The 16,817-nt window shown below is 38.7% G+C and overlaps 1 protein-coding gene across 6 annotated transcripts in view; it reads right to left on the reverse strand.

Annotated features, from left to right (window-relative positions):
- exoc6 (exocyst complex component 6) overlaps positions 1–16,817 on the reverse strand; it is a 78,830-nt gene that overhangs the window by 22,005 nt on the left and 40,008 nt on the right. For 3 of the 6 annotated variants that reach the window (XM_036572275.1, XM_036572276.1, XM_036572272.1), the window contains exons 12-19: positions 16,154–16,225; positions 15,898–15,995; positions 15,614–15,719; positions 14,950–15,059; positions 10,255–10,366; positions 10,021–10,155; positions 6,911–7,090; positions 5,377–5,406 (exon numbers count right to left, since the gene is read on the reverse strand). In XM_036572275.1, the coding sequence (XP_036428168.1) occupies positions 5,377–5,406; positions 6,911–7,090; positions 10,021–10,155; positions 10,255–10,366; positions 14,950–15,059; positions 15,614–15,719; positions 15,898–15,995; positions 16,154–16,225 (843 nt within the window). The remainder of the gene's footprint in view (positions 1–5,376; positions 5,407–6,910; positions 7,091–10,020; positions 10,156–10,254; positions 10,367–14,949; positions 15,060–15,613; positions 15,720–15,897; positions 15,996–16,153; positions 16,226–16,817) is intronic. The other 3 variants (XM_036572274.1, XM_036572273.1, XM_036572277.1) reach the window with 1 other exon arrangement.

The following is a 16,817-nucleotide window of genomic DNA, read 5'->3' on the forward strand; positions in this document are numbered from 1 at the left end:
GAAACCATGTTTTTAACAGAAAACAACTCAACTCAACAACTAAAAGTATTTTTTTCAGTATTTAGTGTGTCCACTTATTATGTGCCTTTATTACAGCTTCTTTTCTTTTCTGGACACCTACTTTCAGTTTCTCAAACAAATCTGCAAGGATTTCCAAGCTTCCTATACATACCTTTTTGTTTCTCACGATCCAAACAATCCCAATTACAAATTTAGACTCATCAGTCCATAAAATCTTACTCCTCATCTCAGATGGCAGGTTTCAGTGTTCTGCTGCTGCAAACATTCTTCTTTTTTGTCTTTTCTCAGTAATGGCTTCTTGACAGCTACACATCCTTTCAGACCCATAGAATCATCAGATCTGAAGCAAGAGTAGAGCTGGATTTTCTTCTAAATGATTCTCTCAATGATTAAAGATTTAAGTACTGTTTAACATGATGACAGTTTTGGTGGTCTACCAGGTTTTGCATGGTTGTTAGGAGTCCCATTTTCTCTGTATCTTTGAAAAATGTTTTGAGCTCCAGTTATATAACCCCAACTTATTTTCCTTTGACTTTTCCCTTCTTTACACAAGTGGATATTATCTTATATCTAATCTTGATGAAGGGTGGTCTCTATTTATACATTTATAACACTAGTGATCTCAGCAGTAAGTGTGTTTTTGCCCATAAAGCACTATATGACAAGAATAATTGCAAACAAACACAATTACAGTGAAACACATTGCTCTGTTATTAACAGTTATTGATATCTTAGAAGAACACAGGTTTGGATCCTGAGTTCTTGCTGCACTTCAGTCATTGAATGGATTTGTTCAATTCCAACAGGAGCACACTTGATATAATTTAAAAAAGGACTGATACGATAAACTTGGTATTAAATGGTAACTGTACATACCAGACTTCTTTTAACTGAGTTTTGGAAATGGTTAAGCTAACATGCTGACAAAGTATTGTTTATTTGCATTTCTTCTAATGGTAATATTTTTTCAACAAATAAATGCTTACTGCCCAGATAGATGGCTTTATATATGATTTTCTCTACATAGATATTTTACTAAGCAGAACTGTTCTCTCTGTAACCAAACTGCTACCCACAAGTCTCTAAACGTCCCGAAATAAAGGTCTATCAAACGCAATACAATTCAAGTTTACTTCTATATCCAAGAGAACTTTTGGTTGTACTGTTCGGACACACAAAGACTGTTAATGACCAATCATGCAAGTCGACATGGCTCAAAATGAGCAGGGATGTACAGAAGGCAAGATAAACCAACCATATTAAGCATACTCACACACGCAAACATCCATGCACTAGCTGCTACACCAATATACATGCTGATGACTTGCAAAAAATAATGCTTATTTATTGTCTTAGAATATTTAAATTCCTTAAAACAACCAAAAAAAAAACCCCACAACAAAAAAGCTTTTCCAGCAAACAGGCAGAACAACCCTATGCTATTAGTGATTAGAAACACTTCACCACGAGTGATATGCTTGGGTTAAGTCACATTTTTCACATCAGCAAAACACAACTGACACACAGTGAAGCTTTACAACGATCATCTATTGTACTATTTAATAAAAAAAAGCCCAAGAGACCTAACCATGTGGCAGTTTTTACTGACGTTTCTTCTAGAGGTGCAAGATCAGTCAATATTTGCTCCTAACACTCATCTGCCAATTTTATGACATAAATAATGCATTTGAACCAAGCACATGCACGCTACATTTGAATGTTTTGAACGTTCTTCATTCGCATCCGCTCATGTGTTAGGCCATCCCGACCTGTGCATTTCATATCTGCACGTTCATTTAGTCCACAGAAATATAATGAATAAACAATGTTATTGTCTTTGTTGCCTGTTGCTTTAAAAATCAGCCATTGTGAATAAATTGTAATTGGCCATAAAAATTCATGATCCATGCACCCCTAGCAACCACCAGCAAAAAACATTTGTTGTTTAACAAGGCTGCTTGTTTTATACGGTATCAAAAAGCTATGTATATTGTCGCTTTTAGGACAAAACTTTCTTTCTCCATTTTTGTTGTTTGAAAATGCCAGCTGGACTTTAAATCGTGTGAAGTTTTTATGTGAAGCGGACCCAATAGAAATGGTCTAAAACTATTTAGAATAAAAAGTTTTTTCCTTTTCCTTTAAAGTTACCATTTTGGAGATGCAAGGTTTCATCCCAACAGTGACAATATCAAAGTCTCCTTCCCAAGGATATAGTTGGATATTCCCAAAATACATCCAAAATACACAATCCTGCCCCTTTACACTGCATAATGCCTTCATATCCACCAAAAAAAAGGCTAAGATATAATGTTATAGTCCTCTTATAGAGCAGTGCTTTAATTAGCACCACACCAAAAACCACTGAGATACTGGTAGTTTTTTGCTGCAGCGTATATTAACCCTAGGGGTGGGAATTGTTACAATTGATATATGATATGACGATATTTAATGATATGTGATATGCCAGGTATTGTTATATGAGTTTAGTATTGGGTTGTATGGTCAAAAATGTATATCATGGTATTCACATTTCTGGCACTTTTGGTATATATCATAACCAAAGCAAACCCAAAATATTTTTATTGCTCAAAATAGCAAAAACAAAACTGAACAATACATAGATATGTACAATATCTAAACCCATCAGTATTGCTTTCTAATGGGCACAGCAAACAGTGCTAAATGTTGTTTCACGTCTTTATGTCTACAAAGCTCAAGCTGGCTTCTTTTTTGCCAGCTTTTTGTTAGAAGTTCCATTCCACCTTAAATGGGAGCAGCATACATTCTGGCACCTGTTCAGATGCCTGAATGTAACTGCTTCACCATTTAAGGTGGAAGGAGAATTTCGAATAAGAGGCCCTGATCACCTTGTCTGATGCAGCTGATTGAGTCAGGCTGCTTTTCATGAGGTACGAGAAGAAGCATGGCAAATGCTCTGGTCCCACGTCAGGCTGAGGCTAACCCCAAAAGACAGGCCATTCCTCTATATCTACTGCCTCCAAAACAAAATGGACTACTTCAGATGAAACTGACTAGACAGCAGGAGGTGACTGAGAGACTGCTGCATTTTCATTTTCATTTGAAATATGACTGAAACATCCCTCACTACCACGCAGCTAAAGAGGATAACGTTAGCATGGTTTGCACTGTTTGTACGTCACGTTATCTGCTCTGTTTGTGGCATACCGGTATAGCGATTATGACAAGACCTATGTCGGAGGAAGAATTTCAAGTGGTATTTGCTTACTACTATGTAATTTATTAAGATTGATTACTTTTCACCGCAAATTATTCAGCCAAAAGAAAACTTTGTTTTATCTAATTAGTTTACAAAAAGTTTAAAGTTTACAATTTGTTCATTTCTCTTCGCTCCTTGTATTGCAACAAATCAACATTGACCGAGTCCTAAAGTATACTTATGTAGCAGATGTTCAAAAAAATGAAAAACAGACTTTACTCTTATATATTTAACAAATGTTTTTTAATGTCATTTTAGGAGTCTTACCCAGTGACTCTTACTGATGTACTGGTACACTGGTGCTCCTGCGTGCAGGGGGAGCATGGTGGGCAATACATTTTGGTAATGTGTTTTAACAATGGGCTTCTCACACGTTAAAAATGTTACTTATTAAATAAGTGTTTATAATCAGGACACCGTATTTAAACCCAAAATATCGAAGTACTATTCTGTGCAGATTTTCTTCTCCCATCCCTAATGTAGGCAATACTGTCTGCAGGAATGGAAGTAAGAAGCAAGATGCAAGTTACTCTATCTACAGTTATGTGCAAAGGTTTGGGCACCTGGGCAAATGATGTTTTGTTGATTTTCTAAGTGAAAGTAGAACACACTTCTGCACAATTCAATGTACAATTACTGTTTTACTGTGCTGAATCCAACATACTGGGGACAAATATAAAACATAAAATGTGGCCTGTGCAAAAGTCACAACACATTTTGTATTACATGTTTGATTTTTTTCTCATTATGTTAAACTCAGCAAATAAAAGGAAATTGGGCACTAAAATGTGCAAAAAAATTACATATTTAAATTTGTTCCCTGTAGAGAAGGGGTGTCCAATCTTATCCGCAGAATCAGTTGTGCTTCAGCTTGTTTGGAGTGAAAACCTACAGCCACACCGGCCCTCTGCGTGTAAGATGGGACACCCCTGCTGTAGAGGATGTGTAGAGGATTTATTCACTCCAATTACAAAACGTAATTTGACTGGAGTGTTCAAACTTTTGACTGTGACATGACACAAAAAAATGCCTGTTTACACAGTATTGTGTATCATATCATAGCCTTAGAGAGAGCATTAAGTAACCTGCTGGCAGTGTGCAAAAGTGACTTGAAAACTGAATTCATTTCATAGATACGCTGCATAATTAGTATTTGGGCTGTAAGTCAGTCCAAATGCACCTTTTCAAAAATGACTGCTAAAATAATAACATAAAACACTACAGTTCCATTTACACAAACATACATTTCTTTTTTTTATTGAAAATATTGTTTCAGAGTATGCTACCTCTTTAAAGGACTTCCAGTAATTTCTCTGTACTTCCAGTAATTTTTCAAAATGTCTGCGTAATTAAGTGGTTAAGATGTAAACAAAGTCATTCAGAGTAGTTTGGTGTGAAACGCTCCATTCTAGTTAGAATTGTTCACAGTGATAATGATGGGAACCAGACGTCCAAAGTATTTAATGCCTCTAAAAGCTCCATCACTCAAAGTTAGTACAGAAAATGGTCATAATGACCTTGCCTGATGCCTGAGACATTTATGATAGTCTTGCAATGAAACAAAATAATCCATTGCGGGTGGAGAGGGAGTTATGAGGCTTATTTTTTGGATTTACCACTATTTCACCATCAGCATTACATGTAAAAACTCAGAGGACACAGGTAGGTTCGCTGGTCATTTTGATTAGTAAATAAAATGGATATTTTTACACTGTCAAAATTACTGAGTGTATGCGGCAGTCCTTTAAGGTATGTTCTACTTGAGTGCACCTATACTGCAGGACTTTTTGGACCACGTGTTTCCTAAATGCTGTCAATGATCGGATTGCATTCTGACTTTAAAGAGTTAACACACAAGGGCTACAAAGGGCTCAGAAAAAGATCTGCAAGTGAATCTCAAGTGAGAATCTGTCCTACAATCAGCAGATGCTGACATCCCCACTAAGGCAGTCAGGGGAAACAGATCAGGTGGGTAACGGATCTAGTTCACTTTTGGCATGACGTGGAGAAAGAAAGCAAAGCAAGCCTGGAGGTGGGTCCACACAGCGGACATGAGCATGCGGTTTATTTGTATTCATTTTTTGTCCCCTCTGGGGGTGTAAGGAGGGTTTACTTACCGACATCGCTGCATGATCATTGTTGTTATTCTGAGCAGAACCCCCAACAAAATAAAAACACAGACAGGGAAAGAAAGGATGGCAACGATAAATGGACAGATAAAGAAAGATCTGATAAACAAGCATGCCTGGCAGAAGGAAATGTAAGGCTACAGTCACTTGGAGAAAAGAGAGAGAGAGAGAGAGAGAGAGAGAGAGAGAGAAAGAGAGAGAGAGAGAGAGATACAGGAAAAGGAAGAAAGAAAGAAAGAAGAAAGAAAGAAAGAAAGAAAGAGGACATTCCTGAAAAACTCAACTGAACTGACCAACTGAACAGCAGTGAAAATCAAACTGGAGGTAAAGTAACAGCTTTATGAGCACAGGTGAGGAGGGGTGGGGGCCTGAGGAATAAAGCAGGCAAGCACTCTGTCTTTACAACACAAAAATAATAAAGAAAGACACAGTAAGAAACACAGCCTAAAGGACATACCCACTTACGTGCACTTAGTGTTTTTTAGTCTTTTTAAAGCCTTCCTACTTTTCTTCAGTAAAGTATTTGGAAATCTTTAAAATCCCTATTTTAAAGGGGCACTCTGGCCAAATTGCAACCATTGCTAATTTGCCACATTTGTTGTAAACATGCCTACTCTCCTCCTACAGCAGTGCTGAAGTATCTCTAGAATGAGATTTTCCAGTTTAAAGACTAGGGAAACACCCTTCTGATGATGCATCTTGAGGGTGGGACCTTGGGGTAGATATTTGAGCTTTCTTAAATGTTTTTTGTTTGTTTTTTTCTGCTAGTAGTTGAAGCCAAATATCTCGTCTAGTTTTTAGCCTCTATGAGTGGTACATCGGTGCATTCATTTTTTATGTACGTACATAATGCATGCTGGGTATTGTAGTGAGAGAACACTGATGGGTACAAAATTGTAACAAAATTGTAAATTTTGTCAAACCGATGAGGTACAGGGATGCAATGGCAATGCTGCGCTATAGAGCATTACATGAGAAATAACACATTAAATGCTAGTTTTAGGCCAGAATGCCCTTTTAAATCCCTGTTTGTTTCTAATATAATAGTTATAATTTAAGCTAAAGAAGTTGCAAGAAATATGTGAGATTCTGTTGATAAAGCATTGTGAAGTGAGACGGCTCCTTTTTTGTAGGAGCTATCCAAATGACCAAAAGGGCAAACCTCTGGTGATATCCACAGTCCAACATTAATCATATGTCTATGTTTTGACTTCTACTGCCTCTCACTGGGCCAAATAAACAGCCTTCTAATTTCCTGTACCCTTTTGAGTAATGAAACACCTGTCACTGGAATTGCTAATGGCACTTCTGCTGCAAATGACAACTACACAGCAACAAAAAATTACAGAATCCTTCAACGCCACCCATGCAACAACACATATTTGACCACACCACTACATACATAAGAGGATGTGCTCAGCAAGTGCATTTTACACCCCAAGAGAAACACATAATGGACCACGTAAATGACCACAGCACCAGGACAATGTGTGCACTAAGCGTTCAGCAGAGTAAACCTCACCGGAAGGTGTGTGAAAACCTGGAAGGTGCTTCGCAGGAAATTGATGAGATCCATTAGGTAGCCGCTGGCCCGGCCGTCTGACTCGGCCATGCCCCACTCGTAGTCAGCTAGCTGGATGAACTCGTCAATTTTCTGGTTGAGCTTGGTGTAGATTTCACCTTCAGCTGCATGTCTTGCATCCTGCAGACACACAAAACTGTTCACCTTAACACTTTTTCTTAAGAACACATATCAGATCATTTTACCATTTCATGAAAAACATTAACTCATTCAGAACTTGATGGCAGCAATACCTCTCAAAAGAGCTGGGACAGGCGCAACAAAAGGCTGGAAAAGTAAGTGGTACTAATAAAAAACAGCTAGAGGAGCAATTTGCAACTAACTCACATGACTGGGTAAAAAAAACGCATTTTAGAGAGGCAGAGTCTCACAGAAGAACAGATGGGCAGAGGTTCACCAATCTGCTAAGAACTGCGCATAAAAATTGTGGACCAATTTCAGAAAAATGTTCCTCAACGTAAAATTTTGAAGACTTCGGATATCCCACCATCTACAGTACATAATGTCATCAGAAGATTCAGAAAATCTGGAGAAATCCCTGTATGCAAGGGACAAGGCCGATGGTCAATATTGGATGCTCGTGATCTTCTGGCCCTCAGGTTGCACTGCGCTGAAAACAGGCATGATTCTGTACTGGAAATTACTGCATGGGCTCAGGAGCACTTCCAGACATATTTGTGTGTGTGAACACAGTTCACCATGCACTCCACAACTGCAAGTTAAAGCTGCATCATGCAAAGAAGAGGTCATATGTCAACACGATCCAGAAACACCGCCGTCTTCTCTGGGACAAAGCTCATTTAAAATGCACTGAGGCAAAATGGAAAACTGTTCTGTGCTGGAACAACAAGTTTGATCTGAGGCGGTTTCATCTCACAGTTTACAGGACTTAAAGGATCTTTGCTGTTAACCAAAGGGCACCTTCACAGATCTTGTTGAGTCCACGCCTCAGCAGGTCAGAGCTGTTTTTGTGGCACGCGGAGGACCAATAGCACAGTGGTCGTAATGTTTTGGCTCAACGGTGCCACACATCAGTCGCACTCAAACAAAACAATAATAAACTCTTACCAATCTGGACTGTGCTCTGAATAAGCTTGCATAGAAAAAAAAAAATCACAGTGCTTCCAACTATAAAGGAAAGTTTGCGCATCTTTTATACAGTGATAGAAAACATGGCAGTACACAGCCTCAATTCTACACGCTGATCTATTACTGTGATTAATGTAGACATGCATGTGCCAGAACTCCTCTGTTGATCGATTTAATTGATTTAAATGAGCCATCACCAAAGTCTTAATGGACAGCTGGTGGGATGCTTTTATAGGTTAAAGCAATAGCTTGGCAAAATAATTAACACAATTTACCCATTTAGTAACACAGTTTACCCATTTATTGCAGTCAAGACACATTTGGTGTCAGAAGTTTGATCATTAACTGACAACCCTAAAATCATACATGCGACTCTTCAAAATATAGACTATAAAAAAACTTTAAATTTCCAGATATGAAGGCTGACTGGCTGAGCTATGTTTGAACAATAATGAGCACACACATCAAGTGTATTCTGTATCAGTACACTAAGATAATAAAAAGTGCTTCTTGTATGGATTGTGGAACATAGTACTGATAGGTGAGGCCAGGCACAAGCATGTCTATATGGAGTAAACAGCCCAAAGGCATATTAAACATGGCCTTCATAAGAACCTGGTTATGTTTAAACCATGGGCCTGTCAACTATAATATGTTCATGATTACATGGCCGAAAACGTTGACAAAATGACCAATGTATAAGGGCTACTGAAAGAAAGAGAAGGAAACACAAGACGACACAAAACACTTACATCAGCTGTTTTCGAAAGCCAAATGATTTAAGTACGTTTTTAGTTCTACATTTTAAAGTTATAATATTATAATTACCACTTATTATTGGCCAAACATCAATGCCATGACCAGAGCTTGCTTTGGCTCAATGTACCAGAGCAGCTCTTAAAAGCCGTTGTTGTCCTTCAGATTCCTTCTCTATGATTTCCTCACACTGCCGTGCATCACACTTGCTCTTGGATGTTATCACTTGTGGATGTTTTCTTTTGATACAGCATTTCACTGAAGCTATCATCCTCTTAAAAAGTAACCGCAAACATTTTACTTTTTAATAGACCAATCCATAGAACCAAAAGCCCTCATGCGTACAATTTAAAAACGTTCTTCAACTTGAATGGTAAATTCGGCTATTCAGAAGGAAATAGTAATGAACTGAATATTGCAATAAAAAGAAATTAAAAGTTTTTTTTTTAACTGACATCAAGCAATTATTTATTTATTGCTTAACAGTTAATCAGTTAATCATTTACATTCCTACACTGAGGCTAATGTAGCTAACAAGTAATGGAAGCTTTTATACCAGCAATTAGCATTGTGCAAACTGCACACCTGAATCATTATGCACTAAACTTAATCCATGTCAGGTTACTGGGAAATGTCAAATAGGCCTTCTTTTGTGGTTTCTGGGACAAGTGGGGTTAGGTCCCTTGCCCAAGGGCACAACCAGGAATACCCAATCAGTCCTGATATATGAACCCATGGCTTTCCATTTGCTGGCTCACCTTTCCTATGTAGCATACTTCTGACAATTTTTTGATAGTAGGGTAAAAGTAGTACCTGATAGCTACATTAGCCTTGCAGTTCCAGTGCAACTTGAACTGAGCTACTGCCAGAACAACCAGAACATGTTTATACTAGCTTACAGATTGTTGCATCTTGCTTGCAGCAAGGCTAAAGAATGAAGTGCTGTCTGCTTAGTTACCATTTTATGGTTACAGAAAAAAAACAACAACAAAAAAAAACATTGGCTTCTGATCAAGACATTTGGCATGGAGGCCTTGTTGGAGTTCATAAGCCCTCAAGCAGCAACTGTTCTGTAAAGCTTATGACAGCTCCCAGAGCAATAACCTGTGTGTGACTACGTCATTCCAGATGTCATCGCACATCAATTTATGCCCGCAGGAAGAAAACAAAAACATCATTATAAAGCAGTTCGCCAATTATCTTACCTTAAAAGTGGAGAGCCCGTAGAGTCTTGTGGTGTGAATGGTTTCCGGAGAGACGTTGGTGATGTTTGTGATGAAGTCTTCCAGGTATTTACATGCTTGCTCTAAGTGGGTGGTGTTTATGATGATCTGAACCAACTGCAAAAACAAAATTCACATAATTCTACAATGTCAAGACTCAGAAGCTCTCAAATTGTTATTTCATGCACATAACGGTGGCAGGGATGTGGTGCCAACCTCAGTTAGCCCTATATGGGGCTTTTTGATGAGGTTCTGTAAACAGCCGCTCAGCGTCCTGGTCAGCAGCAAATTGGCGGATTTACGAAGCATGTCGTCAATCTCAGTAGAGCTGAAGCAAAAAACAAACAAACAAACAAACAAGCAGCCAGGTTACTTTGACCATGCACAGCAAGTTCCACATCATAGCATTTTCAAAGTTTCTGTTTGTGACTTATCTAACTAATGAGAGTAAAGGAGGTTGGATGAAATTATATTAAACTGTTCCTATTCAGAGTTTTGTGATGCCAGAAGCCACAATAAACATGGGTGGAAATTCTTTGGGGGGCAGGGATAAGGGAGTAGTTGAGTAGCGAGCTACTTTTTGTAGCTAACTACAAATTTTTGTAGCTTATAGCTGTAGCCGCTAGAGTTTTATGAAATGTAGCTAATAGCTGTAGTGCCTACACATTTTTGTGCAGCTATAGCAATAATTTTTGCTACAATTTCACTACAGTCTTCAGGCAATCTGCACAAAATTTAAACCACACAACACGGTCGTTAACTGGTCTAGTGGCGATTGTGCAATCCTGATTGAGCCGTGGACAGTTCGAGCAAACGGTCACATGCTGGCCCCACGTGCTGATCACCTCTTACTAGTAGGCTTAGCTCAGGGGTCGGCAACCCAAATGTTAAGAAGAGCCATTATGTCCTTTCAACAAAAATTAAACCACCTGGGGAGCCACAACATTTTATGTCCGTTTTACCATCATGGCTGTAAATATGTCTCAGTATGTGCTAATGTACTAGTACAGGCTAAAAATATAATATAAACAAAAACGCAGACTTACTTTGCCCTGGTTTAACCTTTAGGTCAGCTGTAGACGCTTTTCTCACATGTCAGTCAGGAAACTTCAGCGTTAAAGGTTGGTGAATTAGCAGTTATACACTAACTTGAGCGTTTAAGACTATTTATTGAAAATTGTGTTGGAACTGTGTGTTACAAAGATCAGCAGAGCTTTATTTTACAGCAAAGGAGGATTATGTTATTTTACCTAAAAATCTAGTTCTGCTGTGGAGCCGCAACAGCTCTGCAGCAGTGGAATAATTATTCAGCTGCGCAGGCCTGATTCTCACCCAAACCCAGCCAGGGTCACTGATGATAATTTTGAGGCTGAAGTGTTGCTGAAGTTTAACAAAGGTCTCTGAATGTCATGTCTGTACATATCTTGCTGAAATGTTTAAATTGGAGCAGTTTTGTTTTACCAGTTGACAATGCTTTGCACAAAACTGTTTGGTTTGTATATGGTTATTTTTGTTGATTTTTGTTAGGAAAAACCTGGAATGATTGACTTTGCCTTCACTTAGTCTAAATTTGTGTTGGATATCACACATTTGGTTGTGTAAGTTTAATTGCTGGCTACACTTAAACTCACTTTTTGGTGATCTTTTTGTATATTTGCAGCTTTTCAACTGTATGTTGCAACATGATAAAATGCAGTGTCTTGTTCACACTATCAGTTGGGCTTGTTTGATGTGTCAGATGGAGATACACAAACATTCTGACAACTGCGCTTTGAAAATAGCTAAAAAGTAGTGCACTACTCTTCAAAAAATAGCTAAAAAAATTAGCCACTACTTTTTCTGGAAAAGCAGCTAAATTGTAGCTACAAAATTTGGGAAAGTAGCTACAAAGTAGGTAGCTACTAACTTTTCAGTAGCTATCCCAACCCTGAGGGGGTGTAACGTTGCATAGCATTATCTGTGTTTGTGGTACCAATAGTTAATTTACTTATTTACTAATTAATAAATATTTACCATTTATTACTTTCGCTCATTCACAGAGCAACCAGAATATATATATATATATATATATATATATATATATATATATGCTATTTTTAATAATTATTTTTGTAGATCTAGTCAACTGCTGTTCGTGCTGTTATTGTGATAATGATGCGTCTATGAGCAACAACAGGTCAACCACGAAGAAGCAGACCACACAAACTCACAGAGCGGGGCTAATGAGTCCAGAAGCGCACAGTGCCTATTCTCTTTTTGCATCACTCATTAAAGAATTCCAAACTGCCTGTGGAAGCATAATCAGCAAAAGAACTGTGCGTCTGGAGCTTTAGCAGTCTGATGGACAAATCTGGATTTGGCAGATGTCAGGAGAGTGCTACCTACTGGAATGCACAGTGCCAACAGTAGAGTTTGGTGGAGGAGGGATAATGGTCTTAGGCTGTTTTTCAGGGTTTGGGCCCCTTAGTTTCAGTGAAGGGAATTTGTTACTGCTACAGCATACAAAGACATTTTAGACAATTATGCTTCCAACTTTGTGGCAATACTTGGGGAAAGCCCTGCATGCTATGCAAATCAGAACTAAAATGCAACAATGTATCATTTTCTGCTTCTGTGCAGATCAAGGGAACCGAACTATAAGCATGTGCACCCTTAAAGATCATGTTTAGGGCGTTAACAATAACCTTTGAGCCTGAACTCTGACAGCAGGTCAGCTCAGCAGCAGCTAGGTGAGAGTATTAACAGGACATTGCAAGTGTCTGTTGATTCTGCAGATACGGTATGTGTGTGTGCGAGAGGTGCTGATTAGGAGGGAGGGATCAGGTAAGCAAACACTCAATAGAAACGTCCAGAGGCCACTCATTACCACTCTCTTAACATGACAAACAAACAATTAGAGACGCGTGTGAAATCGGCAGTAATTTGCATTGATTACTGCAGAGCCAGTAGGAAAAGACACAGCGATAGGATCAACTCTAACTCACTCCAGCAGCCGACAATGTTGTCAACAGCATCCACACCCATACACCATATGCTGTTCCCAACCACTGTTTCTCCTGCCAGGGGAGCAGCCTGACCCTACTGACATAACAAGCAGCAACATGGGGCTCAGTGAGGGATTATAACATAGGACTATAGCACTGTGGCTCCGGAGTGAAACCCAGAGAATATTAACAACATTCCCATCACCGGTGCCACAGGGGATGCCTGGTGTTCGTGGGAACACTTTCCCTGGCTCCATGCTGTAGATGCTGCTTTTAATCTTAATCTCTGAATGCTGCCATGGGACCACAATTCATGTACACCAATCGGCCACTTCATGAAATACACCTCCTTGTCCATTTTACCATACAGGTGCACTGTGTAGTTCTACAATTGCAGACTGTAGTCCATCTGTTTCTCTGCATACTTTGTTAGCCCCCTTTTATACTATTCTTCAATTGTCAGGACCCCCACAGGACCATCACAGGGAAGGTATAATGTGGGTGGTGGATCATTCTCAGCACTGCAGTGACATTTCCATGGTGGTGGCATGTTCATGTGTGTTGGTACAAGTAGATTAGACACAGCAGTGCTGGAGTCTACCGTCATGTGTATTTTGTTACGTATATTTATTTTTCTGGTCATTTATTGTCTTGTGTTTTTATTGTCCTGTATATTTACTGTCTGGTGTATTTATTGTATATTCTGTGCTTGTTTCACACTGTCATGTATGTGCACTCTACCTAGTCCTGTTTAATGTGCTGCTGTTGTGTGTTGCACCATGGGGCCTGATGAACAACATTTCGTGGCAATGTATACTGCTTATATTGTGGAATGACAATAAAGCCACTTGACCTGACATTAGGGCTGCAAAATATACTGTTTGGTAATGGTCAAAACAATACTGTACTTCAGAATAACGTTTAAAGCAAATAAAAAAGGCATACCTTGAACAAAATCACTACATTTATTATTACATTGAGTTTCATTATATGGAAAAATCACTATCGCTATATATTGCAACGTGGCTTATATTAACAAGACTGAGCATGCCTTGTTTTGCTGGACCACCACTGACCACATCAGTTCCAATATATTTTGTAGCCCTATAAATTATTATTATTTCTTAACTGAGCATCCTGGCCAAGCACAAATGTTCCAGACTCCAGATTCCAAATTTTGGTTCCGTTGATGCAGGCCTGTTTTTATGACACACAAATGTGTTTTAATATAGTGTAGGGAAAGCTGTCATGACAGTATGCTGCAGTGTAGCTGGTGGTATGCAGCAGTGTAACTATAGTGTAATTCAAATATGCTACTCTGTCAGTCTCACAGGGTGAAAGGTTCAGCTCTCTGGGGAAAGGATTTGAGGACCCTGTGACAAGCACAACACAGACCCCTCACAATACTATGCCGAATGCCAGAGAGCTTAAAGAGAACAAATATTGGCAGTAAAGATGGCTCGAGGTGGAGGGCAGCATGGAGCCCTAGCTTGTCTGGCTGTGAAGGCTGTGAAAGTCAGTTCAGGCTCAGGCTCTTAGAGGGCATTCCCAAAGAGTGCATGGTTGAGGGTCAGCTTACTTTCTCCAGCACTATCTTAGATAACAGCTCTGCAGGCCAGTGCTGACATGAGATGAGTGACAGCTGACCTAAGCTGGCTTTTAAATTCTGCTCAGAAAATGGCAAATCACCAAACCAGTTTGAGGAATGAAAACAGAAAACATTTTTCTAAGAAAAACAGAAAGAAACATAACTTTATGTAATCTGTTACCAGTTAATACAATTATTTTTCATAGGGTCTAAGGGCTTAACCAGTCACTTGAAACTGAATGCAAAAACAAAGGAGGCACGTTTATCAGAAATTCAGTCTGACAGAGATCACTGAACAGTTTCTCAAGTGAAGACCAGTGTGATAAAAAGTCCACTAACCTCCGGTGTAGTGACTCAGAGAACTTTAGGCTGGCATAGATGAACTCCTTCACCTGAATGTAGATTTGAGGCACTGACTGGGACATGGGGAGTTTCTTTGGAAATGGTTGCTATTAAATACAACAAGATAAAACAGTTCAGGTATTTTGAGTCAGTTACATTCATTTCGATTAAAAATCACAGGTAAGAGAGCAGCATTTACACACAAGAGTTAAATAAAGGTCATCTAAAATATATAAGGACATCTGATCATTTCAAACCTATACTATATGGCCAAAAGTATGTGGACACCCCTCCTAATCATTAAGTTGAGGTGTCTGTTTGCCACATTCTTCACAGTCACATCCACAGACAAACACTGTGGTTTTGTGGATGAGGGATAATGGGGTGGGGCTGTTTTTCAGGGTTTGAGCTTGAACTCTTCTAGTGAAGCATAATGTTAATGCTGCAGCATACAGAGACATTTTGAATAATTATATGCTTCCAACTTTGTGGCAACAGTTCGGGGAAGTGCCCCTATGAGCCAGGCCTTCTTGTCCAACATCAGTGCCTGACCTCTCAAATGCTTTTTTGACTGAATGGGCAGATTGAACGGGAGCCTATTATAGTCATAAAGGGGCAACTCCTTATAGTTAAGCTAATTAGTATAATTGGTTGTACAAACCTTTTCAATCTCTGCCTCATGGAAGGGGAACCTACTGACCACAGACTTGTACTCTTCTTCATTTTCTACAGGAATGGGGCTGTAGTTGTCCTGCTCAAATATCTCTCTGTTTCATCAAAGAAGTGGAAACAAACACATATTCAACATGATAAACAAGCAGACATTCCTAACTACTTATATAAAAGCCAAAGATAAGAAGATGAAATGAAAATTTCTGCAAATTTCCGTATTGTGCATGAGCAATAAAAATACACAGGTACAGCAGATAGTTAGTGTTGCCTTACCTGAACACCAGAGCCCACTTCTTCAGCAGGGTTTCATTATACTGATCTCTAATCTCAAACAACAGGTCAAAAAGTCTGTTCACCGTGAAACCATAACCCTGAGCAAAGAAACAAGAATTATGATTAAAGTGTAAGAAACAATCATGTGGAATAATGAGCTGATTTAAGGAAACGTGTGTACATGTTCCATATGACACAGAAACTGCTGAAAGCTGTGAGTGAACCTCATCACGTGAGAGCGCAAGGTGTGAAATACCTGTAACGTGTCTGCAAATATAACAATCAGGTTCTTCAGTTCCAGGACCAGGTCAGGATCATTACAGTAGGACTGTAATGAGAATATGAACTCATGAGTGGAAGACAATATAGTACTCAAATATGCTGCTATGTTTTAAGTAAACAATCTGCCTTTTTCAATGGGTTTATAATTAAAGATTGGACAGTTAGTATATCTCATAACATACTGTGTAAAAAAAAAAAATCCAATATTAATCACACTGTTTCCAATTTCAACAAAATCAACAATGCAATAATACAGTCCTTTTTTAAAAAAAATCATAGTGGAAGTAAATAGCCCACCACCAAAGGCTACCAGGACAACACGTTTATACATTTCTAAACAGCAGAAAGTAGTAGTGTGTAAATGTAAATTATTGAGACTGGAATTACACCATTTTTGCAAAATTTGACATGAAATGCTCCATTCTTTGCTTCAGTGGTGGACAGTAACAAAGTAAATGTAATTCGTTACTGTACTTAAGTAGTTTTTTTGTGTATCTGTACTGAAGTACTTTTGCTCCACTACATTTAAAGTCAAATATCTTACTTTTTACTTCACTACATTATGCTTATATTCCTTTTAGCTTATGTGTGTATAAAAACGTAACGTCAAAATGAAAGAAGCGTGAAGCAAGCACATC

Source organism: Colossoma macropomum, unplaced genomic scaffold (genome assembly GCF_904425465.1).
Source record: "Colossoma macropomum unplaced genomic scaffold, Colossoma_macropomum, whole genome shotgun sequence".
In the NCBI taxonomy this organism is placed as follows: domain Eukaryota; kingdom Metazoa; phylum Chordata; class Actinopteri; order Characiformes; family Serrasalmidae; genus Colossoma; species Colossoma macropomum.